Here is a 26,734-nt window from a genome sequence, read left to right on the forward strand (position 1 = left end):
ATCACATAATGTTTGCAACTTAAAAGGTCAAAATCAATACATTCTTTGGAGATCTATAAATTGAGCTCTGGCGCCATCGTGGGTAATTCAGGTATTATTGCATTATTATCAGCTCCATGTTTGCAGTTTCTAATAAATGAATTGTGCAATATGTCTAACACAGCCTGTGGGGATCAGGTAATGAAAGATAACACTAATACTGTGTGTGCTGTGTTTCTTCACTATCGTGCTCATGATCTTTGTTCAACAACTGAAATAATGTGACGCTTTTCTTTAAATGTTTCTTTATTTCATTTGATTACTGCATAAAGGAAAGTTGCAAAACATTGAAACTCACAACAATAATATTATGAAAATATATATGTCCTTATTCACAGCATGTAAGCTGGCGCCTGGTGATATAACACTGGTGTTGTTGATCGTACAGCCGACATTTTTGTACACACTAGTTTGTATGTTAGTTACGAGTCAGTGAGAGTCATATGCCATACGGAGATAGGACTGGCCCTGGAGAAGGGTCTCCCCCCCAGCACCAGCAGCAAGTCAGGCATATGCTGAGCTTCCTCCTCCTCCTCCTCCTCCTCCTCCTCCTCCTCCTCCTCCTCCTCCTCCTCCTCCTCGGTGCGGCTCCACTGTTTCCTCACAGCGTTGTTCTCAAAGGTCAGAGAGTTTTGGATGAGTGGGGGCTCAGTGACCGTGAAGCTCTCTCTGATGTAGTCCTGTTTGGAGCATTGTGTCGTGCCCCTGTAGCAGCTGAAGGTCTCCAGCTCGATGGCCCCCTCCAACCCCAGGAAGGTGAGCTGTGCAGGGAAGCACTTGTTCTTGAAGGGCCTCAGTTTCCCGTCCAGCAGCCCGGGCTGGAGCTCTGAGCTGGGGGGAGGGCAGCTGCTGTCAGACCTGTAGCTGGCCCCCAGCCCGGTGCAGCAGTGGTGAATCTTGTGGGGGGGGTTGGAGCCTGGGAGCGTGGCTACCTGCCCCCAGGACTGGCTGCTGAAGTGGTACCTCCAGAGGCAGTTCTGTGGAGAGTTCTGGCTCTCGCCCCCCCCGAACAGAAGCATGCTGTCCCTGTAGGCCACCGCGGAGTGGCCCCTCAGTCTGGAGGGACCGGACCTGGGGGAGTGAAGCAGAGGTAGGAACACAATCAGAATCAGCTTTAATTCCCCTGGTGTATATGGTGCATACATAAATACAGTTAAAGAAGATAAAGTGTAAGAAAAACAACCCACAAATTAAAACTATTAGAAAAAAGAAAAGCTGTGCAGATTTAAGGTAGGTTGTGTACACAAATGTCCTCTGTGTTTGTAAGGCCACGTTTAAGGTTAATGTGTTTCTATTTATTATGTGGTATTTTTGAAGTATTATTGGTGGTGGGCGTGCACTGGGGTTTGGGGTGGGGTAAGAGGTTGTTTAACCTGGCTGCACTCACCTGCTCAGAGTGCTTTTGTATGGAGAGAGAGGGGGTGAGTCAGGGGGGGGGAAACGTTCCGTTTACCACAAATGTATACTGAAATCCTGCAAACATTTTCCACCGCATGGCAATGGTTATCGGCGCTTGGATATATTGTATTTTTGCTTGTTTCTGCTGTAATAAAAGTTTAAACAGAACGGAAGGAGTGGAGCATTTGCGCCTCAAAGTGTTTATCTTCCCGTGTTTAGCCTCTTGCTGGCCGCTTCTATTGGACTGCCTATAGCCGCAACAATGTCAACAGAAAACATGTCAACTGCAGCGTTGGTCTACGGAAATTGGATGCTTATAGGGGATTCCTTGGATCGGTCTGGAACGCTGTGGATCTTAAAGGTGGGGTAGGTAATTTTGGAGAAACCAGCTCGAGTACGCTAGAATTTGGAAAAATACACAACCGGAAGAAATCTGCCACTTCCTTCAGACTTCCTTGCAGAGCCCCTCCTCCAACACACACGAACGCGCACATGACCAATGAGGGCACGAGATAAGTTTGTGCACGATGGAAGGCTTTTTACAGTACTAGTACTAGTCCACAGATGACATTTTTTATGGATTATTGTCAAAGCATTTAATATATTCATTGCTATCGGGATGTTAAGAGCATTCCATGGAATATAACAAAAAGTGTTTCTGAAGTGAATTACCTACCCCACCTTTAAAGGAATCATTCAAACGCCAAGATCACCGTTTTATTGGAGTAGGGCACAAGAAAGCAGAGGCCTGCTGCTACGAGGTGAAGCCAGATAGCCATCGACACAGCAAATTCCCATTGGGGACTCGTTGCTTGCTTGTATTGGTTTTGCTGCTCGTGGTTATCTATTGCTGGTTCTTTACTAGGTGTGCAACAACTAATCGACTTAATTGATTAAAATCGATTAACAAATTAGTTGCCAACTAATTCAGTCGTCGATTCGTTGGTGACGTCATCACGTGTGCTTTACGCGCCGTTAAGCTCCAACGTTATCGGTCTTTTTATTGGTACCGGAGACATTTAAAAAAAACATGTCATGTATTATTGCTACATAAGCAGTGGTGTAGTGGGCGTACCCCCATTTATTTGAAGCATGATCTTTTTTTTAATAGTCTAATAAATATAAAATCATTGCCAGTGTTATCAGTTGCAAGTGTGTATTTGTTGTAATAATGACAAAAACATAATACATTTCACAGTAATTATAATAAAAAATAAAAACGATTTCCTTAAAAAAGCTGGGAGTGTGTCAGTGACACACCCACTAGGGGCGTGTCCTTGACACCCAGCCGATTTTGGGGCAGCTTTATCCCTCAAGAACGCCAACGACAAAGCACTATAATGGTAGGCAAACATTTTTTACTTGACTTCTTTTCTAAAAAGAATATAATTCACAAGAAGAAAGAGGCTAGCAGCACCGAAGCTACAAGTGAAGCTGCTACTAGTAGGTACAACATCATCAGAAGAGCCGCCTAAAGACGTGGATAATGCTAGCACTAACGTTAACGTAAGCTGGCTAGCAACGTTCCCCTAGCTAGCTCAAGCTCACCTTTCCCAGAGGTATGGACGGAGGAGATGTGGCGGATGCAACGTATTCAACATATCTGGCTAAGTTCCTGCCAAGGCTATCGAGGAAACGAGACCGTGGATAGATTGCAAAGCTGGGAAACTGGGCTGCAAAGTTTGTTCATCCAAAACGCAAGGTGTGTGTGTGTGTGTGACGTGTGTGTTGTTACAGATATGGGCATCTGTTAATGCCTGTTATATAGTGACGCCTGTTGGCGCTTTAGTAAACTGCATGCTGACACAGGCTTACACTGTGATGTACTATATCCGCAAGCGCGGGAATATACATGTGATGGAGTTGTGAGTTACGGAAATAAAGCTGCAGACTAAAACATGGTGTCAGAAATGGTCTTCTTGGACTAAAAGCTCAAGAAAACAAACAGTATTCCGGCACCCGAGGGCATGCATATGTCTGGTGATATAGCCAAAAACTGGGAGGTTTTTAGAGCAGAATTTGAGGACTTTTGCTCGCTACAGGTCTGACCAAAAAGACGAATGCGGTATAGGCAGCCACACTGAGACGGCTTATGGGGAACGATTGCCGACATATATACGTAATATGCAGAACGTCACGCTGACCGAGGAACAAAAGAAAGACCTCAAAACAATTTGGGATGCGTTGGGGGATTATCTCAAGCCGGCAAAAAATGTGATTTATGAGAGATACACGTTCGGATGCTGCAAACAAGGAGCGGACGAGCCGATCGATAGCTTTATAACAAAGCTGAGGGAAAAAGCATCATCATGTGAGTACCGTGACCTGAAAGATGAACTGATTAGGGACAAGCTGGTATTCGATATTGCCAGCGAGAGCACCAGACGGAGACTGCTGCGTGAACGGGACCTAACGCTGCCAACAGCTGTGGAGATTTGCCGCCTTGCAGAATTGACGGAGTCACGCATGAGGCTTATTGAGAGCCCGCAGGCACAGGCGGACAGTATTAATGCTATGGTGGACAGGCAAGGCGGACGACGCAAAACAAAGTGGAAAACAGCGGAAAGAAACACAGCGGCTGAGAGAGAGCAGCAGTGGACCTGCAAATACTGTGGAAATGGACAGAAACAGGGATGAGAGCAGTGCCCAGCCTATGGTAAGACCTGCCGAGCATGTGGCGTTTCAAATCACTTTGCAAAAGTCTGTCAGGCCAGCAGCAGAGCAGAGAAAACGAGAAAAGTTAATGTTGTTGACGATGTCCAGCAAACTGAAGGGGACTCAGATACAAGTGAAAACCTATACAATGTCACTGAATATGTGGGGAATGTGAAAGCACCTGGACGCAAATGGTTTGTGCACCTACACCTGAATAAGAAAAGACAGCTATGTCAGCTAGATACAGGGGCCACTTGCAATGTTATGGGCTGCCAGTTTAAAGAGAAACTGTCACCAAAGACAGCCTTACAGCCGACCAGAACAAAGCTAAAGCTGTACTCTGACACATACATGCCATCCCTGGGGAAATTTCACACTGACTGTGTGGTCAGGGGGAAAACACACAGACTTGTGTTTGAGATAGTGAACACCAAACAAAAGCCCCTGCTTGGTGGTGCTGCATGCACTGATCTGGGCCTTGTGAAATTCACTATTCCAAGAGAACTACTGCCAGCGGAGGTGAACACTATTGATGCAAGCCAGTCTATGCCACTCACAAAAGAAAATGCTACTGAAAGACTTTCATGATGCTTTCCATGACCCGATCGAGTCAGTCCCAGGTAATATTCATTTCGATCTGAACCCTGAAGTGACACCAGTCCAGTGCTCACCACGAAATGTCCCTGTAGCGCTAAAAGCCCGGGTTAAGGAAGAGCTGGACAAACATGTGAAAGCAGGCAACCTTACGCCAGTGACAGAGCCAACAGCGTGGATAAGCAACATGGTGACAGTAGCTAAACCGGACAAGATAAGAATCTGCATTGACCCAAAGCCTCTCAACCAGGCACTTCTCAGGTCCCATTACCACATGCCAACGCTAAAAGACGTCTTGTACAAACTGCCCAAGGCTTGTATCTTCACACTGGTTGATGCTCGTGACGCCTTTCTCCAGTGCAAGCTTGATGAGGAAAGCAGCCGCTTGACGACATTCTGGACCCCATGGGGTCGGATGAGATGGCTCAAACTCCTGTTTGGAGTCTCAGTGGCGCCAGAGATCTATCAGCGCAAGCAACATGAGCTGCTATCAGGCCTGGCTGGCATCGAGCCTATTGCAGATGACATCCTGGTGGTCGGGTGTGGCGATACGGAGGCAGAGGCTGAAGAGGACCACAACACCAACTTAAGAGCTCTCATGTAACGGTGCAGCCAGGGCTGTGAAGCTCAGATTGAGTGAACGCAAGCTGCAGTTCAAGCTCAAAGCTGTACATTTCCACGGCCATGTACTGTCTACAGAAGGACTGAAAATCGACCCAGAGAAAACTCAAGCAGTGTTGGAAATGCCGACGCCCACGGATGATAAGGCAGTGCAACGTATGATCGGGTTTGTGACATATCTGGCTAAGTTCCTGCCAAGGCTATCGGAGATCTGTGAGCCTCTTTGGAGACTCCTGGATAAGGACACGGCATGGCACTGGCTGCCAAAACACGATGATGCAATACGCAAGATAAAGCGAATGATCATCAACACGCCGGCTCTCAAATATTAAGACGTCACAAAGCCTGTAACGATCCAGAGTGATGCCAGCATGAATGGACTGGGGTGATGCTTGCTGCAAAAGAGGCAGCCCATAGCCTTTGCCTCACGCGCACTGACACAGACTGAGCAAAACTATGCTCAAATAGAGAAAGAGTGCTTAAGCATAGTTTTTGCATGCCAGAGATTTCACCAGTACTTATACGGCAGGGACACAATCACTGCAGAAACAGACCACAAACCACTGATCACCATCTTTAAGAAGCCCCTCATGAGTGCGCCTAAACGCCTTCAGGGCATGTTACTGCAGCTCCAGGGGTACAATCTGGATGTTGTTTACAAACCAGGCACGGAGATGTATGTCAGTGACACTCTAAGCAGGGCCACTCCACCGTGTCGTGGTTCCGACACCCCTTATGTACGACAGGCGGTGTGTTCCATGGACAGCGGAGGACTCAGAGCTGGATCAGGCACAGCATCTGGATGTTACTGACTTCAGGTTTCGCCAAATTGCCCAGCACACAGAGATGGACGATGTATTACAAGCTTTGACATCAGTAATCCTCAGGGGATGGCCTTATTTCAAAGAGGACACCCCCCTTTTGGTGCGAGAATACTGGCCCTTCAGGGATGAGCTCAACGTGCAAAACAGTGTGCTATACAGAGGGCAGTGCATTGTTATCCCTAAGGCCTTGAGGGCAGAGTTGTTAAGACGCATACACACCAGCCACATCGGGGGGGAGGCATGTTACAGGCGCGCCAGGGATATGCTGTTCTGGCCAAACATGAGAGCAGAGATAAAAGACTCTGTGTCAAACTGCTCTGCATGCAATGAATATGCACGAGCCCAGCAGAAGGAATCATTGATGTCGCATGATATCCCAACAAGTCCATGGCAAACAGTGAGTATGGATATCTTCTCTTACGCTTGCCAAGATTTCATCGTCCTAGTGGACCACTATTCAGACTTCTGGGAGATTGATCTTCTGCCGGATCTATCAGCTGACACTTTCATCACGCGCTGTAAATCTCAATTTGCACGATACGGACGGCCAGACAAAGAGCTCACAGATAATGGCCCACAGTTTGCCTGTGAACAGTTCAGGAAGTTTGCAGCAAAGTGGGGATTTAACCATGTCACATCCTCACCCAGATATCCAAAATCAAACGGCAAAGCTGAGTCAGCTGTCAAGATAGTGAAATCACTCTGCAAGCGGGCAAAGTTGGATGGCACGGATAAATGGCTGGCCATTCTCCATTGGCGCAACAAGCCCACAGAGCGGTTGGACAGCAGTCCAGCCCAACGCTTAATGTCACGAAGGCTGAAGACTTCGCTGCCGGTTGCGGACAGCTTGCTGTAACCGTGGTTAGTGACTGGAGTGACGGAGAAGCTGCGGTTGAAACGGTGGCTTTGGAGGCGGACGGCACGCTCTACAGGAGAAACCGGGTGGATCTGCGGGTTGCGGAGCGCTCAGCCCGGATGCGACAGCTGGTAGGGCCGGAGCAGAGCAGCCACAGGGACCGGGGCCATGTCAACGCAGAGAGGGCTGCAGGTGGAGCCAGAACCGACCCGGTCCAGGATGACACAGGTTTGGGGGAGCCTCCTCACTCTCCAGGGGTCCCGGCGTAAGGGCGGGGTTTGACACCAGGGAAGCCAGTGAGTACAGAGAGCCAAGCTGTATACTCGCGGTGTGGTCGAACAAGTACAAACAAGTATCAAACAAGTAGTTTGTACAGAATAGGAAAGACAACAGCATTCATCAAACTCAAGACCCATCTCAGCGAGCTCAAAGATCTGGCCCATTTTGGACTCTCTGCCAGCTTGGAAGAGTCTTTGCCAGTCGCAAGAGAATTTGCGCTTCTGCTATATGGAAAAAAGGAAATTGGACTGATGTGCACAAACTTGGATGAACTGAGGTTCATAATTGAATCAGCAACAGATGCAGCCTCAGAAGATCTGCTGCCAACAGAGGATGCATTTCAACAACATGTAAAGAGCAATGTTTCAGACAGCGATATGGTGTCACAGCGAGAACCCAAACTCTTGTTATGGAGTCCTATTGGCAAGGGGTGGATTGTCAGAGATGGGGCCATTTAACGTTTCTGAGGAACCTGACATTTAACATTATATTGTAGTATCTATATACTTGACCTCTCACAGAATTATTTTATGAATTGTATACTGTACTTTGAATTAAGGTTCCAGTTTCAATAAAACCTGTACTATTTACACCTATGTTTTAGAGGCTTGCAATTTAAAACTAATACACTTGATTGTATTGGGTTACTCTTATTCTGACTATTTGGTGATGTAGTTCAGCCACCTGGTATTTCCCTCTCCAAATATAATGATCATCAGAGTGAGCATTCTTAACTTATAAGCTATTGTGCCACTTATCCCCCATTCTGAGTTTGACTCATTTGAAATAGAACTGTACCAGATATTTCCATACAACTACTGGTTAGTGTTCAACAGCACCCTAGACAATTCAGTAATGGTATATTTTTTAAAATAGTTTTTCTGATAAATGAGAGAAAAGGGAGTCCTATGTTCCTATCACCAAAAAGTAACATTTCCGTCTAAACTAAAGCTAAGTTTACAGGACTATAATTCAGTATTTGGCTCTTTTTCAGGGATTGGGTAGTTCTAAAGAACAAGCCAAAAAACATGTTTTCCCCCAAAATAAAATTTGACAACAATCAATGTCATTAATGGGAGACCCTAAAGATAAGAAAAATCATTGTTGTCATTTGTTCTACCTCGGGTAGGGGTATCTCAAAATCTGAGGACCCTTCCTGCTAGACTATCTGTAGCCCCATCCACGAGGAACGTTTCCACATCAGGTGTTATGTATGCTAGCAGCAACACACGGAGCTAACTCAATGATACAAACATGGGTTAATGATTAGAGGTAACCAAGTTATTTATTTTGTTAAAGTTTCAGCTATTCTGTTTACAGTTCTGTTATCACATTATTTAATACGATTTGTTAAAACAGTGTTGTTTCTTTTGATGTGAAATATTATTTATTTTATTTAAATAAAAAGCAATGTTAATTTTGTTCACAATTTGTTAAGTTAATTTAATAATATATGTATTTTTGAATCAAGTATTCATCTTTATTGTCTTCATTGTTAGTTTCCACATGCCTAAAACAACCTCAAGCTAAATCTAAAAGTGTATGTCTAAATCAGAGCGTTTGAGAAATTGTGCAAGGCGTAATAGTCAGAATAGTCGATTAATCGTTTCATTAATCGATCATCAAATTAGTCGTTTGTTGCAGCCCTATTATTTACAGCAGTAAATAGTTGTATTGACTGATTGACTTGGCTGCGTGGATTGGAATATTTTTGGTATGCTCACTTAATGGAAAATGTCAAATGCGAATCGAAATCTAACTCTGAGGTCAATGTGTCAAACATTGATGGACAAAAGAGAGAAATCAAACTCGCTGGTTAAGGCATTGGGAAATAAAATGGAAAGGCTCCAGAAATAGCGTCAATCAAAGGTTCTCAAAATGAAAAGTGTGATCAAGGCAATGAAGGGTCTCATGCAAAAGGATGAAAATGCCCCACAATTAAAAACTCAACAGGGGGATTTAATTCAAATGGGTGAAGAAACCACAAAGTTGCATGAGTCTATAATCCCTTTACTTCTTATGGAGGAACAGGAAAAACAAAATACATGGTTTACCAACGTACTTAAATGCAACAATGGATTTATTGAGGACGTTAAGCAATGGCTTTCTAAAACGGTGAGACAACTAAGCACATGATGCATCAAGTGAAAGGTCTAATAAACACCACGATACTATGTCTCATGTCTCCAAAGCCTCTGTCAAACAAGATTATATCAAAATAAGTCGCAGAGGCAAAGACCTTGCTACGAGAGCATTTTGGGAACCCACAAAAAATTGTTTCTGCTTACATGGACAAAGCTCTTACATTTCCACCTATAGAATAAAAAATGTATGACATTTTTAAAAATTGTTATGTCTATGTACACCGGCGGCTGTGGCTCAGTGGATACTAGTGTGCTGGACTTCGAATCAGGGGATAGCAAGTTTAAACCCCACTGCAGTCAGCATGTCGTTGTGTCCCTGGGCAAGACACTTCACCCCAGATTTCTCCTGTGGGGATTCTCCACAGTACTGAATGTATGTAAGTCGCTTTGGATAAAAGCGTCTAACAAATGACATGTAATATGTACCGTAAGTACATTATAAGCACAAACATAAATTTTTTTTTTTTAAAACTAACTCTGTATATTTGATTAAACACAGTACAAGTGTTTTGCGTCAGTGGTGTTTTTAGCTGTGGACCTAAACCCCCCCCCCTGTAGAGGACAGACTAACGGATCATGTGAATTCTCACTTGTTTCTGAGGGGACTCCACATGTGGCTGCAGGAGTCCCACTTCCAGAAGTCTCTCTGCTCCCGCAGGCCCTTCAGGCCCCCGAACAGGTACATGCAGCCTTGGTGGGCCACGGCTGAGTGACTGTGTCGGGGACCGGGGCCCAGTGAGGCCTGCTGGGAGCCGCTCAGCAGGGACCAGGCCATGGAGTCTGTCATGAGGGACAAGTAAACACATACATGTTACTGTCACAATATGAAAGGTCTGTGTGCAGGACACCGTTTGGTGTGATGAGCGCAATGAGAAGCTCCTTCCACTGATGTTACACTTCATTCATTGTACAATAACTGGAAATTATCTTCACAATGGAAACTTGAAATATCTGAAGGCATTTGAAAATGACAACATGTAAATACTACTTTAAAGTTTCAGTTTTACCTCTTTCATTCAACTGTTCAAAAAACTAACATTTCAAATCAAAAATTACGATGTATTATGTCAATTGTATTATGTAAATTCACATAACTGTATAAGGTTAGTTGGAAGCAATAATAATACATTTAAATAGGTTCAACTTAATATTATTGCTTTCAAGTAACCTCATACAGTTGTGTGAAATTTGTTGACTTAATACATTTAATTAAAGTCAACCTCTTAGTTTTTTCAGTGTACTATGCTTTTCTAAACTATTTAGTCAAAGATGATATATTAGAGGAAACCAAAAGTGTATCTTCCGATGTATCGGGAATATAATACAGTGTATTAAAGAACATTATTATTCTTTGCTGTATGTCTGCGATATCCTTTTTTTCAGAGAACAGAATATTTAGTAATTACATGAAATCACATTTTTGGCATCTCAGGCGACTGTTTTAGGCCCAGGCTGAAAATCAGGAGGCTTGGTCCCTGTTGCCGTGTAAATGTGTCTGACAACTTGGGTTCGCTGTATGCTGCAAACATGGCATGACATGTATAAAAACATGCATCTATGAGTGTTTCCTCTTCTTGTGGGACTAAAGAAATGTCAAACTCACCAAAATCCAGACTCCAGAAGTCCTGTGAGGTCCCCTTCATGTCGATAAGTCCTCCGTACAGCAGCATGGAGGAGCCCAGCACCACGGCACTTTGGCCCTTCCTGTTGGTGGGCTGGCTCTACACACACACACACACACACACACACACACACACACACACACACACACACACACACACACACACACACACACACACACACACACACACACACACACACACACACACACACACACACACACACACACACACACACACACACACACACACACACACACACACACACACACACACACACACACACACACACACACACACACACACACACACACACACACACACACACACACACGAGTCTATTATCACTAGTGTTTTTACTTGATTAGGTCTTGAACTTTTCTACATTTCTGTTGTTAGGATCCAAGGACTGTCATTGAGCACTCATCCTCCTGAAGATTAACATGAACACACTAATCAATGAAGTCCTGATTTTTGTTTACGACTACCACACCTTTCTTCCTTGCTGACAATGAGTTTTAGCTTTGTTAGTTGCTACTGCTGAAGACATGACGGCAGTTTTTCTGCTACTTGTTCAAAGAAACTGCTGCTGAAGAGGAAAGAGGCTGTGGCCCAGGGGTTCAGCAGCTTGACCCCCAGCCCCTGCAGTTAACGTGTCAATGTGTCCTTGGGCAAGATACCCAACTCCAAATGGCTCCTGATGGCCAACAGTTTGTGAGTGTTTTTGGATCTTAGTAATGTATGAATTCTAAATTGTATATGTAAATGCCCTTTCACGGGTTCCAAATAATGAAAAAGCTATATTACATTTCATTACACTATATTATAAATCCACCTCATTTGGCATTTAAAACAGGCCAACTTCCACGGAGGAACTACTTTACCTGGGAGTGGGCATGGTGCTGTTCACCATCATTGTATTTACATTTGCAATTCCATTCTCTAATGCAGCCGTTTTCAAAGTGTGAGCTGCTTGTGTGTCAGGGGCGGGAGATTCATGTGATTGGTTGTTGGTCGAGCTTCAGACACGCCTGCCGGCAAGCTTTTTCCAATTCTGTGTGGACGTACCGTAATAAGGAGGCAAAGTTGACGTTCAGTGTGTTGCCGGGAGCATATAAGGATTTCTCCACAATGTTGAAAATGTAAAAAAAAATATATATATTGTTTAATGTTTTAAGGAGGTGACGCTACTCAGCCAATCAAATCGGTGCAGTCAGTGACTCAGCACGATAGATTCAAACACACACACAGAGACGAGACAAGAAGAGAGAAACAGCAGTGAGTCATTTCAAATGGCCTGCTCAAAAAAGAGAAAGGTAGACCGTGAAAACAGAGCATTTAATGACATTTTCTCTCACTGGACCTCTTTGAAATGCAATTGAATACCCCTGCATTATAGCAACAACAACAATAATAATAATAATAATAATAATGGGGGGGGCTGTTCTTATGTTCTCTCAGGGGAGGCTCACCTTCCCACACTTTGAAAACCCCGGCTCTAATCAAAACGTGAAAAACATGTCATTCTATCATTTGTTTTCATGATTTATATGCAGTGTATTATCACCAGTGTTGGGCAAGTTACTTTTAAAAAGTAACTAGTAATAGTCATAGTTACTGCTCTCAAAAGTAACTAGTTACTTTATTAGTTACTAAATTATAAAAGTAACTAGTAACAAGTTACTTTACTTTAAAAAATAATAACAATAAAAATACAAGTTTTTGTGTTGTTCTGTGGCACAGTAAGAGAAAAGACAACTCCCCATCATTGTAGCAATTATCATTACGAAATGTAGTGGAACAATAAAACACAAAAGATATGTTTAGACATTGGTTGAGACGGTGGGGTCTTTGGCGACTAGTTTTATAGCCCCATGTACATTAGTTAGGTGCTTCAGGAGATTGGCATTGCTGTTATTCGATGTGGACAATGCTTTCTGTCCTGCACACAGTTTACATTTTACCGTAAGCTTTTTTGCGTCCTTTATCCCCACAAATTGAAAATAGTGGTTATATTTCCAAGTTGCAAATGCGCTGCTGCTCTCGTTGATACTTGCTACTTGCATCTGCCATTGTGTGTGTGTGTGCTGGTGGTGAGCGTTGCCGTGTGTGTGTGTGTGTGTGTGTGTGTTAGCATTAGCAAGAGTTCGTGTGTGTGTATTTTCCCCATAAGGCAAGACCCGCCCGGCTCTGTCTCTGATTGGCTTACCCTGAAATGTTACCCCGCGTTAACCAATCATCACTCCTCACTGGTTTCACTTTTCCATGGTGCTGTGAGAGGACATTGCTGTATTCGCCTGTAAGTTACATCCGCAGGGAGATTCGGTTCAGTTCCATCACATAATGTAACGCAGTAACGCACCCATTTAAATCACAGTAACTATAACGGCGTTACTTAATGGGAATAGGTAACTAGTAACGCTATTAGTTACTGCAAAAAGTAGTTGCGTTACAGTTACGCGTTACTTTGTAACGCGTTAGTCCCAACACTGATTATCACTTTAAAAGGGGATCCAACCAGTTACATTCTGTTGTCGGAAACAATGCTCAAAAAATAAACGTTTGAAAGAGTTTCCCCATGATAGGCGCTGTGTACCTGAGGGGAGCACTTCTTGCTCTGCCAGTGCACCCACTTCTGCTGAGCTGAAACACAACACAGGAAAACAGTGGAACTTAGTTAAAAAAAAAGCTCAAAAATATGTAACCTTATCCAAACAAGTGGAAAATGGAATGTGAAAAATCACCTAAATAAACACATGTTTGCACGCTGTACACATATTTACAATTGCTATTGTACAAATACCCTTGGTTTTAATAAACAGAACATCATATGAAACAATGTGAGAGTCCATACATGAGTACTTTAGTAATACAATTGTGTACACATCTGCTACATATACTGTACTGTATACTGTATCTTTGACATACATCACAAGCCAATCTCAAGGACAATACACTAGCTGTTGCAAAACAGATGCAAAAAAATAACTGTTCTCACACACATGCACGCACGCATGCGCACGCACACACACACACACACACACACACACACACACACACACACACACACACACACACACACACACACACACACACACACACACACACACACACACACACACACACACACACACACACACACACACACACACACACACACACACACACACACACACACACAGGTTGTGGTATTTGTACAGCAGGAAGCATGTCCTGTTATCGAGTCACAGCTGAATCACAGTGTAGCTAATCAACAGCAGAAACCACTGTTTACATGGTTAGCATTTCTAAGCATACATTTCATTTTTATGTTGTTTAATAATATTATGACTTTTTGTTCCAGAAAAATATACATTTTCATCTGTAATTCTGAACTCTAGCACTGCAGTAATATTATCAGTGGGGGTTGGAGGCGTGGGGTGTAACTGACATGCAGCAACAGGTTTTTGGTAAAGCCAATAGCAAATGTGTTGTATCATGCACCACCTCCACAGTGAAACTCACCAATGTCAAACACCCAGAGGGGACATCTCCACTTGGTGTATGCAGAATCCAGCAGTCCTCCAAACACGTATAGGAAGCCCTGAGGACGTCAGAGCGTAATGTTCACACACTGACACATCAGGCAGAGGGATATCAGCAGAGATACAAGCAACATAAGATCCTTTATATGCTTGTTATGGCAATACAAGTAATACAAAAGAAATACATAAAAATCCACTTGATGAGTTTGTACCTCATGGGCCACCATAGAATGTTCCTCTAGTTCTTCTGGTGCAGCGTCACTGGTGCAGTTTAACTCTGTCCACTCGTCACAAACTGAAATGTTTCAAAATGAGTTTTGATAAGTCGGGGATCTTGCAAAACTACCCATCTTTCCTGTCCTTTGTACTTAGGATTGCAAAGGGTGGGATATTTCCGGTAAATTTCCATGGGAAGTTAAGCTGGGGAATTTTGGAAATATTCCATATTTTAAATTAATTAATTAAAGTTTTCCGCACTCTCGCGGGAATATCTCCGCAATGGAGCAAGCTTAAGTTTCACATTCGATTGCATGATATAGCCCAGCGCAACACCTTCATCACACATGTTGCCACTTGTTTGTACCATTTGCAGGCGATGTGTAATCTGTTCTAGAAAAACGATGTGTTTTTGGATATTTGGGGAGTTAGGTGGTCCGTGAGTGTTTTTTTATTGGTTAAGTGGTCCTTGGTATGAAAAAGTTTGAGAAACACTGTACTAGATGAATACATGAGTATGTGATATTTGCAATTTAAACATTAAATAAATATATATTACTCCATAATATCATCAAAACTTACTTCGCTTTGTGTAGTCAACAGGCTCAAATGTGTGGCTTCATTTGTCTTGTGCTTTGGGCTCAAAAGTGTGGTCCTGTCTTCTAGAAATCATCAGTGCATGTGATGGGGGAATGCACAGTGCCTCTAGGGGTTGTGGTACTATCATACAAATCCATTTTCTACATATAGTATATAATGCATAAAATAAAATGCTTCCTAACATCTGTATTACATTCATATTTTTGTTTTGATTTTATTTTTTAATGTTTTTTTAGGCTGTACCAAATGAAATTCGATTGAGTTTTTTCGAATGAAGCAAATCTCTGTCCTCGTATTTGATGACGTAATTTATGCTGTATTGATGCTTAGACCACCACGTTAATACAGGTGCGTGTCTTCCTTTGAGTGCAGCACGGCGGAGAGCAAACTAATGTAAATTGAAGCTGAATACGTTGTTGAAAAAAACATGTTTTGAAAACGATTACATCTATGTCTTTTCTATTAAAGTTGACTTTACAATGGTCTTGAGTAATTGGAATTTATAAAAAACGATATATTTAGCTTCAAAGTATTGGGTACAGTCCTGTTTTATTTTTGTCATCCAGTAGTAAACTCTTCCTTGAGGGCACTAAGGTAAAGTGGATAGTAGCTGTGTGTAGCCCTTACCCACGCTGTACCTCCAGAAGTCCCTCAGACTGCTGTTGTCTCGTCCTCCCAGGATGTAGACATGTCCACCAGAGCTGCAGCATGCGTGCTTGTAGCGGTCACAGGGGGTCCGGCTGCTGTGGGGGAGCCGCGTCCACAGGCAGGGACCACTCTCACTCATGTCTTGCATCCTCTGCGCTCATGACCATTTTCTAAATGAAGCAATATTTGAGAAAAGTTAGCACATAATGTAATAAATGCACCTTTAACCAAGTCTGTTTTCATACAGCCTTCTATTACACCCCCTATGGAGTGGTGCAATAAGGAGGGTTTTTTGTAGGCTGACACAGAAGTTAGCATCACAACAGGGCTCCCTCTACTAAAAGCAATGCGATTCTTACATTGGATTTCAGAATATTGCAGAAAATGAGCTCTGTGGCAAACACACGTTTATGATACCTTCATGTAGTAACACCACAACAGATGAAGCTTAAATGCAATCACTAGAAGTAAAAAGCTAACTCTATAAACTGACTATATCATGGTCACATGACATCACCACCGCTAAGCTTGCAACGTGATGACGTTTAGTAGTTTAATTTAGTCACTTTTTAACTGTTGTTTTTATGACACATAGAAGCATCAGACGTGCATACACCAGTGGTGTATGTACTGATGTATTTGACCTCATCAGAGAAATCGGGAAAATCTCTTAAACCTGCGGTAACCACATATTATACACTTTATATCAGGCCTCTCCCCAAAAACACAATCAAAAATGAAATAAGTTATTTCCACATGTTTGGAATCACTCTACTACTCTTGATTAGTTTACTAGGCTGACTGTAGGTCAGTTTGGTTGGGCGACCGTGGCTCAGTCTGTGGAGACTAGGGTTCACGTCCCGATTGGACCAATAAAAGCACAGAGTGGACTGGAGGTGCCAGTTCACTTCCTGGGCCCTGCCGAGGTGCCCTTGAATAAGGCACCGAACCCCTAACTGCTCTGGACCTCTACAAAATGCATGTGCAATGCATGTGTGCACCTGTGTGTATTTGTACTGTGTCTTGTACAAAACATGCATGTGCATGTGCACCTATATATTTCTACTGTGTGTTTAAAACACTGTGTTGAAACTGAATGTACCTCTACGGGGGATAGATAAAGATTCATGACTGACTTGTTTTTCTTTTTCTACAAATAACAACCACAACTTTAAAAATTACATTTTGAAGTTGGGAAAAGTAGTATCACACAGCCCTCCCGGTCATTTTTCAGTGGTGATGTGTAACAACAAAAACACAACAGAAGCAGTCCAGCGGGGTTAGTGTCTGACACACAGGAGTGAGTCCTCCACTTCCTGGTTAGCCAACAAAACGACATCATCCCTGTAGGACTTTATAGCGTGGGAATCGCGTTGGAGCAAGTAAAACATTGCCCAGCTTTACTCTTAATATGTCATCTGTGTTTGTATCAGTGACCTTGATCACAGGTTTGTGCTAAAGAAGAGCAGAGAACACAGCACAGATCCACCAAACAAACTTCCTGCTTCAGCAAACCACCATCATGCTGAGAAAATGAGCATCAGGTACACTGAAAAAACTGAAACGTTGACTTTCATTAAATGTACTGTATTATGACAACAGATCTCACATAACTGTATGAGGTTAGTAGAAAGCGATAATATGGTTTTATTAGGTTCAACTTAATAGTATTGCCTTCAACTAACCTAGTACAGTTATGTGAGATTTGTTGACATAATACATGTAATTAATCTGTACATTGCTGTACAAATAATAATACCTTACAGTAAGGACACTATACAGCAAATACAACAGCACAGTTTGTGCAGAATATCAGTATGAGAAAACGACACCCTCTGTCCTTAGACCCTCACATCGTACAAGGAAAAACTTCCAGAGAAAACCCAGTTTAAAGGGGAACATGGGAGAAACCTCAGGGATAGCAACAGAGGAGGGATCCCTCTCCCAGGACGGACAGACGTGCAATAGATGCCGTGTGTAAATCGAAGAGATAATAAATGTACAACATAGGTAGACCGAATATTAGGAAATGCATGTGTCTATAATAAGAAGATGAATCCACGAGGATGTCAACAATCCTGTGGAAGCCATCAGGGAGGCAGCATGACGAGTCAGGCAGGACCGCAGAGACAGGTTTAGCCACGACCCGAAGTCCACGACTTAATCCAGAACTCAGGATAGAGGATCCAGGACACAGAACCATAGCAAGAGGATCAGTGAAGGTTTACATGTTTTCAATGTGCCTTGTGATGGTATGGCTCTGAGAACGGGAGACGTCTGTTAATCACCGCATCATTAGGTAAATAACGTCACGGTTGGGAGGCGGGGTTTAGGGAAAAGTGTGTATGCTCTATGGAGCTATAGAGAGGCGAAGTCCCTCCCCTTCCGGGGGACCTCCATGGGAGCTTATTTCTGGAAAAGTATGTATTGAAGTCAATGGAGAGAGAAAGATTATCTTTCGATCCCGTTTGAATTGTGCCACAAATTACACATATGATGTTTGTCAATTTAAAAGATAATTTTGCAAGTCAAAAAAATAAAATGTGTTGTAAAACTGTGAAGTACCACTTTTTTTGTGTGAAACGCTCAATGAACTACCTCTCCCGTCTCGCACCACACCAAGACGGCCGTCACGTTGGCACATTTCACTTCTTTCTTTCAGAATGAGGCGAAAAGTATTAAAAGAGGTGAAAATCACTACAAGTCTGGGCATGTTGAGAGCTGTACATACACACAAGGGGAGTTAGTCGGTTCCGTAAGAGCCAGCATTCGGGACCGGGATTCTGGGATTTGTAGTCTTTCTAGTTGCGTATTTTTCATAGTCTTATAGTTTAACAGTTTTACGACAAACTGTGACTTTTTTGGCATGGAAATTATTTTTTAAGATTGACAAACATCATGTATGTAATTCGTTGCACAATTCAAACGGGGTCGAAAGATAATCTTTCTCTCTCCATTGACTTCAATACATAATGTTTCACAAATAAGGTCCCATAGGTCGGAAGTAGATGGGCGTGACTTCGCCTCTCTATAGAATCCAAGTATTTTTGTACTAGAGTCAGGCCATTTTTGCTTCATGTGCCACTGGGCAACTTTCATAGGAATGAATGAGCCCATGGATGATACCTGATCACCTGTATTTAACTACTGTAGCTCCTACACTGGCAGACTGCCACATGGCACGAGGAGCTGTTGTGTGTTACAGTACAGGGTCAGTTTTTGAGGCTGTACCACTATGGGACCTGGTGTCGGGGGGGGGGGGGGGAACACACACACACACACACACACACACACACACACACACACACACACACACACACACACACACACACACACACACACACACACACACACACACACACACACACACACACACACACACACACACACACACACACACACACACACACACACACACACACACACACACACACACACACACACACACACACACACACACACACACACACACAGTGAAGCCTGGCTCTGGGGAGAAGCTCTCCTGTGGCTAAATGTTTTGTGCAGTAGTCGTAGAGTAACAGTCATGTTTATTCATTATTGTGGTTTTATTTGATAACTTAGTTGATATAATGTATTTAAAATATGTTTGGCAATCAGAGCAACACTGAGACAGATGTCAATGTTCTTGAGATAAAAAATAACGATTTTATATAATTTGTTGTGGATAAAATGGTTACATTTAGTAGTTACATTATAAAATGGAGAGTTGTAGGTCATGACACCCTCATCGTAGAGCCAAAATCTACCACCAAAACACAGCTGTACCTGCAACACGGTTATTGTATAACTGTGCCAAAGGAAATCATTATTTGAAAAATGATTGATTCTAAAATAATATGATACAGTACAGTACAAGTACCGTAATTTTCGGACTATAAGGCGCACCTGAATATAAGCCGCAGCAGCTAAATTGAATGATGTGTACATATATAAGCCGCACTGGACTATAAGCCGCAGGTGTTTTAATGTTTAATTACCAAATGTAAGGGTTCGTGCACAGAGGGGATTGTCGGGAAAGAGATGGCTGTTTGAAGAAGCTCCCATTTATTAACATTTCAACAAAGAAGTTGCATATTTGCATAACGTATTCAAGTGTTACCATTTAGTGCAATAGTAGCTACAGAACATGTACTGTGCTGTGTAAACTGTACTGTATCACATAGCGTTTCAGACACACAAACTTTTCAACTTTCAAACTTACCGGCAGTGATCTACAGCAGTGGTTTTCAACCAGTGGTACGGGGACAAACTGTCTCGCTCTCGTAATGTCTGTCTGTCTTGCTCTCGTTCTGTCTCTCGTACCACTCTCGGTTCCACTTTTACTTTTGCGCGCTACCTGTCTCACTCTTTTCCGGCCTCCAGCTTTTCCTGATGGAGCCCGCCGCTTAAAGGTGGGGGGCGCGGACCGGCCATAGAGCCCATAGAGTTAAAGGTGGTGGACTGTAACCTGTAAAATCCATAGATTTAGGAGGTCCCCTAGTGGCCGTTAGCTGTAAAAATCCATAGATTAGCCGCACCGTTATATAAGCCGCAGGGTCGAAAAATGGGAAAAAAGGCGCGGCTTATAGTCCGAAAATTACGGTACGTCTGGGTCTGTGTTTCATTCAAGCTCGGCTCTGTGTGTGTGTGGAACGAGCCATTTTGTGTGCGTGCGCGAGCGCACGAGAGAGAGAGAGCGCACCGGTGCCGTAGATCGTTGTTGTTAGCTTCTGGTGCTAGCGAGCTACGCTAACGGATATAATGAGCTTTTTCCCAAACAAGGTGAAGGAGAGTCCTCTCCTGTCAGACTGAGAGGCTCAGTGAACTAAAGGACTCTCTCAGTGTTTAGATAGTTAACTTTAGTCTAAGTTATCTCAGTGGGTCTCAAACGGTTTGGTCCCGATTAATGTAAACAATTATTTCCGAGGCACACGTTTATACGATCATTATACTTATAAAAAAATAAGAGAATAAATGAAAAACAGGTACGAAATACTATATGACAGTAAAACAAGAATAAAGTTTAAAAGGGGAGTGATTTGTAAAATATCCATAAAGAAAAAGTACATCTGTTTACAGTTCTGTTTCATATGGGTGTTGAGAGAGGTATCCATAGATCTCTTCATTTTGCTCTCAAAGTGCACCAGATTGATTTTTTAAACTTAAATATTTTTTAAAATATCTTCCCGGGGGAACATTCCCCCGGGCCCCCCTATGTGAGGGCCGCTCCCCACACAAAAATAGCACTTTACCCCTGCTTACACCTATATGCCGTGAGCTGATTATTGAGCCTTAATTGTAACAGTCGCGGGTACACTGTGTATGTGTGCGTGGGGAGTGTTGCAGTAGAACATTCCACTGTAGCGCCTGGTACATTAATGGGAAACCCTACATGTTTGAGCACCAGGGGCGGACTGGCCATTGGGAATACCGGGAGTTTTCCCGGCGGGCCGGGGCTGTGCGTGGGCCGGAGGGCCAAAAAAAAAATATATATATATATATATATACAGTTGCAAGAAAAAGAATGTGAACCCTTTGGAATTACCTGGATTTCTGCATAAGTTGGTCATAAAATGGAGGAAGCCACTGCTGTCCAGAAAAAAACATTGCTGCACGTTTGAATTTTGCAAAAGAGCACCTGGATGTTCCACAGCACTACTGGCAAAATATTCTGTGGACAGATGAAACCAAAGTTGAGTTGTTTGGAAGGAACACACAACGCTATGTGTGGAGAGAAAAAGGCACAGCACACCAACATCAAAACCTCATCCCAACTGTGAAGTATGGTGGAGGGAGCATCATGGTTTGGGGCTGCTTTGCTGCCTCAGGGCCTGGACAGATTGCCATCATCGACGAAAAAATGAATTCTCAAGTTTATCAAGACATTTTTCTGGAGAACTTAAGGCCATCTGTCCACCAATTGAAGCTCAACAGAAGATGGGTGATGCAACAGGACAACGACCCAAAGCACAGAAGTAAATCAACGGCTTCAACAGAAGAAAATACGCCTTCTGGTGTGGCCCAGTCAGAGTCCTGACCTCAACCTCAAGAGAGCGATTCACACCAGACATCCCAAGAATATTGCTGAACTGAAACAGTTTTGTAAAGAGGAATGGTCCAAAATTCCTCCTGACCATTGTGCAGATCTGATATGCAACTATAGGAAACGTTTGGTTGAGGTTATTGCTGCCAAAGGAGGGTCAACCAGTTATTAAATCCAAGGGTTCACATACTTTTTCCACCCTGCACTGTGAATGTTTACATGGTGTGTTCAATAAAAACATAAAAACATATAATTGTTTGTGTGGTTTTAGCTTAAGCAGACTGTGTTTGTCTATTGTTGTGACTTAGATGAAGATGGCAGGGAAACGGGGTTCAGGGGGTTGTGGCTGTACCCGTAGGATAGAAAAGGGGGAAGTGACGTCTGACTCAGAGGTTGCGCGGCTGTGGAGAAGAACGTGTTGCCCACATTATGTTATTATAATTATGTATTTTGCCTCCACTTGCTGTTCAAATAAATGTTGAAAGAAAAAGTAAATCTGTTCATATGGATGTTGAGAGATGTATCCATAGATTTAGTCCCTAATTTTGCTCTCAAAGTGCACCAGATTGATGCATTTAACCAAACACCGCTGCCAAAATCTCACTCTGAACTCTGTTCAAAACTTGAGAGCCCTGGAGTCATGTGTTACGGAGCCAATGTGGAAGTAGAATGTGTGAAAGCATACAGCACGATGCGGGGTGTGTCTCTAGACATCTCTAGACTGGAATAGCGGGGCCCAGTAGTGAACTCGCCTCACAGGTGCACATGCCAGGGTAGAGGACATAAGACTCCAGAGAAAACTTGCTCGAGTCCGAGTCCAAGTCAGCGTACGCGAGAATTCATGAGTCCAAGTCCGAGTCGCGTCAATCAATGCGCGAGTCCGAGTCGAGTTAGGAGTCCCGAAAATCGGCCCTCGAGTCCGAGTCCAGGACTCGAGTACTCCATCTCTGTTTCACATCATGAATCAGAATCTATAAACTAGAAAAAGGTTTGAAAGAATAATACAATCCAGCTGCTCCATGTTGCTGCATTTGACCTTTGAAAACAAGAAAGCCACAACTGAAAACTCATCTCTTTCGACTCCACTTCGAGCGATAGAATTACTAACAAAGAACTACTCAGAGCACTTATATACAAAGGACTGGCTTATCTATAGCCAGTTGAGTAGCACTTGAAATGTTTGGCTCTATGAAACCTGATGTACTTATATGATTCTGTTTCCTTCAAGGTTGTATCTTCCTGGTCGAATGTACTTACTGTAAGTCGCTTTGGATAAAAGTGTCAGCTAAATGCAAAGTAATGTAATGTAACTTTTTGACGAGGATTATATTCAGGAAGCCCATGACTCACTTTAACAAGCTTTTACAATATTAATGAAGAAACACTTCATGTTAGGCGTGGTTTCACATTTCTGCTTTTTGAGTGACAGTTATTTTCCACACGCTGGTGCAATGCTCTCCTCTCTATTCTCCAGGACAACATGGTGGTTTCTTCATCTTATCACCCCGTCACGTGAGCAAACAGCTCGGAGGTCATGACCAAACACCTCGCTGTGCCTTGTTCAAACACCTGAGTGTTAATCGTGTAAAGATCAATGTGGTCAGTTAAATAAACAAAACCAAAGGCAAAAAGTCACATAACTGTGAAGCAATGTGTTTATAACCCATTGAAAATAAAAGCTGGTGAGATAAGAAAGGAACAAATTAAGAATATCAAATATACATTGCCCTCGGTCATTGGAAGAGTGACTAGCATTCAAATACATTATTATAATGTTCTATTGATTCTGTATTGTTATCTTCAGTGTAACTGCGTGAATTGAGGTTGGAATTTATAAATATATTAAGACCACTAATCATTTAAATGAAATAAATACATACAAAACATCCTTTCAAATGTTTAACCACATTTCTGAGGATGTATTTTTTTGTCGTTTTATTAGAATGCATTATATTGCCATTTATAATATTATAATTCTAATATTATTATTACTAGGCTATTTACTTGTAATATATTTCTACTATCGAATATGTATTTATGAGTTTATTGTAATTTCACTTGATACTCTTAGGGTATACAACAGGCCTACCTTTCAAGACAAGTATTTATTTCACACAGACAAAATAGTCTTTACCATTTGCTTATTTCATATTTCAACAAATGGGAAAGTGCATACAAGATAGGAAAATAAAATAGGCACATTATCATATTAAATAAAGAGGCTTATGTTTTTTTTTTTTTTTAATTGTATTAACTTAAGTAAACATCCAAGGTATTCAAAGAAGTAGCAGCGTTATAGGCTAACTGGTTAGCTGACTGTGTTCACTTTAAAGCGTACATACGTTGATGGTCCCTTTTAGTATTCTTGCATTAGTTCAGGGGGCGGACATTGACGAAGTTGGGTCGGCGTGTGACAAACTTCTATCTTAGCTAACTAAAATGACCTAAAGTGGGTTTATTGACTTTTTAGATGAACCATGCCATCTGAATTATTATCCACACCCAGTGTGTTAACATGCTACCGAGATGTGTATACGACGCTTCGCTAGCTGTTAACGTCACCAACGTTAGGCAACCGCATAACAAGCACTGAGAGGAATGAGAGCCGTTCATTTAGGGCTCAGTTACCAGGGGAACACCACCAACTACCTATATTTAGAAGCTTACTTGATACAAAATAATGTTCGTTTTAACTTACTCTATAGTATCGTCTGTCCCAGTATTGTCCTAACTCCTGACCATTGTCAGCGTTAATAACGGTAAAGTTGAAGAAGAGGAAATAAGGAGGTGAACATTTTTAGAGCTTCTTTGCGGGTAGCAGATGGTATCCGATGCTAAAAAAGATGGGACATCGTAATGTACAATCCGTATTACATTGTATACTTGTAAAATAGTGTGACAGGCATTCCGTGTATGCATACACTAACTGTAAAGAGGATTTTGTTACTTACCAGATATCCAAACTGCTCCTCTACGTCTGATTTCTGTCTCCCTGTAAACGTACATTTGCTGCATTCAGGGTCTGCTCGTAATCCTCACAATCTCAATTAAAAAGTCTTGAAAATAACAACTTGAAGTCATCCAAAAGAAATCTCCTAAAATAAGAAAATAAATGTGACAGCAATACAATGACATTTATCATACAGATAATATATAACATTGAGTTATTTGTTCTTTACTTGAGTATGTTCACATTATACTACTTATACTTTTATTCCATTACATTTTGTAGGCAAGTGTACTTATTACCTCAGTAAATTGATCTGACAGCTTTAGTGACTTTGCTGATTGTGGTTATTAATTAAAAATCTAAATCAACTAATACACCATAAATTATTATCTGTTAAGATCTTCAATAGTACAGCAAAAAGAGTATCTCAAATTCACCCTATCTTTACCAAATGCAATATAATATAACAAAAAGTGTATCTCGAGCCGGTTTCTCAAACTTACCTACCCCACCTTTAAGTTGTAGTGATCAATAATTTACTAAATAATTCACTCATGGAACTACGGGTTGTGGGTATTGTTTCCGCACGGGCATATGTGTTGCTCTCTATATAGAGTGGCGAAGTCACGCCCATCTACTTCCGGTCCATATGGGACCTTATTACGGAGAAATAATGTATTGAAGTCAATGGAGAGAGAAAACTTATTTTTCGATCCCGTTTGAATTGTGCCATGAATTATACATAGATGTTTGTCAATCTTAAAAAATAATTTCCATGTAAAAAAAGTCACAGTTTGTCATAAAACTGTTGAAATATTTAGACTATGAAATATACACAACTAGAAAGACTACAAATCCCAGAATCGCGTAAGTGATGTCACACAATTGTTTTCCTCCACTAAGAGATAGCTAAGATGGCGCTGGCTAAGATAAGACAACTTTAACAAGGTGCCTGTGTGCTTAGTACCAGGTTGTTATCATACCAGCAATGGGTCTTGCTCGTTCTTTCGCTTTCCGTCTGATGAAAGGACCAGGAGTGGCTGGATCAAGTTAGCTACTTAGCTAGTAGCTAGCTCGTTAGTTAGCATTACAGCCATGTCATTTGTATTAGCCTTAATATGAAGTAACATTAAGTAACCCAAAATGTTAAACAGTAAGAGTAGTAGTCATATTTCGTGAACCCTTTGAAGAGTACTGTCACACCGGTGTGATCATTCTATAATACACCATTTAAGCCCGGGGGAGAAATGCTAACGCTAGCATCGGCGATCGCCGATCTTTTCTACTTCATGCTATCTGCACAAATGGTTGACATTAAACATTAAAAAGACCAGGCAGTTCAGAGAGAATCAAAGGAAGGCAGGCAGGCAGCTTTGCATGACATTCTTCTGGACGTGTTTCATTGTGGTGATAGTGAGGGTAGTCAATAGTTTTGTTGACAACAGTAGTGACGGCCAGCTTGGTGATGTGTATTGTTGTGAGAGTCTGCGAGACCAGAGTTGTAGTTCATTAAGCGTTTCACACAAACAAATGTGTTACTTCACAGTTTTATGACACGTTTTTATTTTTTTGACTTGCAAAATTATCTTTTAAATTTACCAACATCATATGTGTAATTCGTGGCACAATTCAAACGGGATCGAAAGATAATCTTTCTCTCTCCATTGACTTCAATACATAATTTTTTAGAAATAAGGTCCCATGGAGCTCCCCCGGAAAGAGAG

The 26,734-nt window shown here is 42.2% G+C and overlaps 2 protein-coding genes across 2 annotated transcripts in view; one reads left to right on the top strand and one right to left on the bottom strand.

The window, feature by feature from the left end:
* LOC307029173 (uncharacterized protein) overlaps positions 1–26,734 on the top strand; it is a 426,810-nt gene that overhangs the window by 26,646 nt on the left and 373,430 nt on the right. The window lies entirely within an intron of this gene.
* On the bottom strand, positions 462–25,155 carry klhdc3l (kelch domain containing 3-like; the record flags this gene model as incomplete). The annotated part of the gene is made up of 8 exons (XM_079665729.1): positions 25,012–25,155; positions 15,997–16,187; positions 14,766–14,848; positions 14,534–14,612; positions 13,626–13,672; positions 11,014–11,131; positions 10,001–10,190; positions 462–1,110 (listed from the first exon to the last, which is right to left on the bottom strand). Exons 2-8 carry the CDS (start codon positions 16,163–16,165, stop codon positions 462–464), a joined length of 1,335 nt encoding a protein of 444 aa, XP_079521855.1. The 5' UTR covers positions 16,166–16,187; positions 25,012–25,155.

This window comes from Notothenia rossii (genome assembly GCF_949606895.1).
Source record: "Notothenia rossii genome assembly, chromosome: 2".
Taxonomy (NCBI): Eukaryota; Metazoa; Chordata; class Actinopteri; order Perciformes; family Nototheniidae; genus Notothenia; species Notothenia rossii.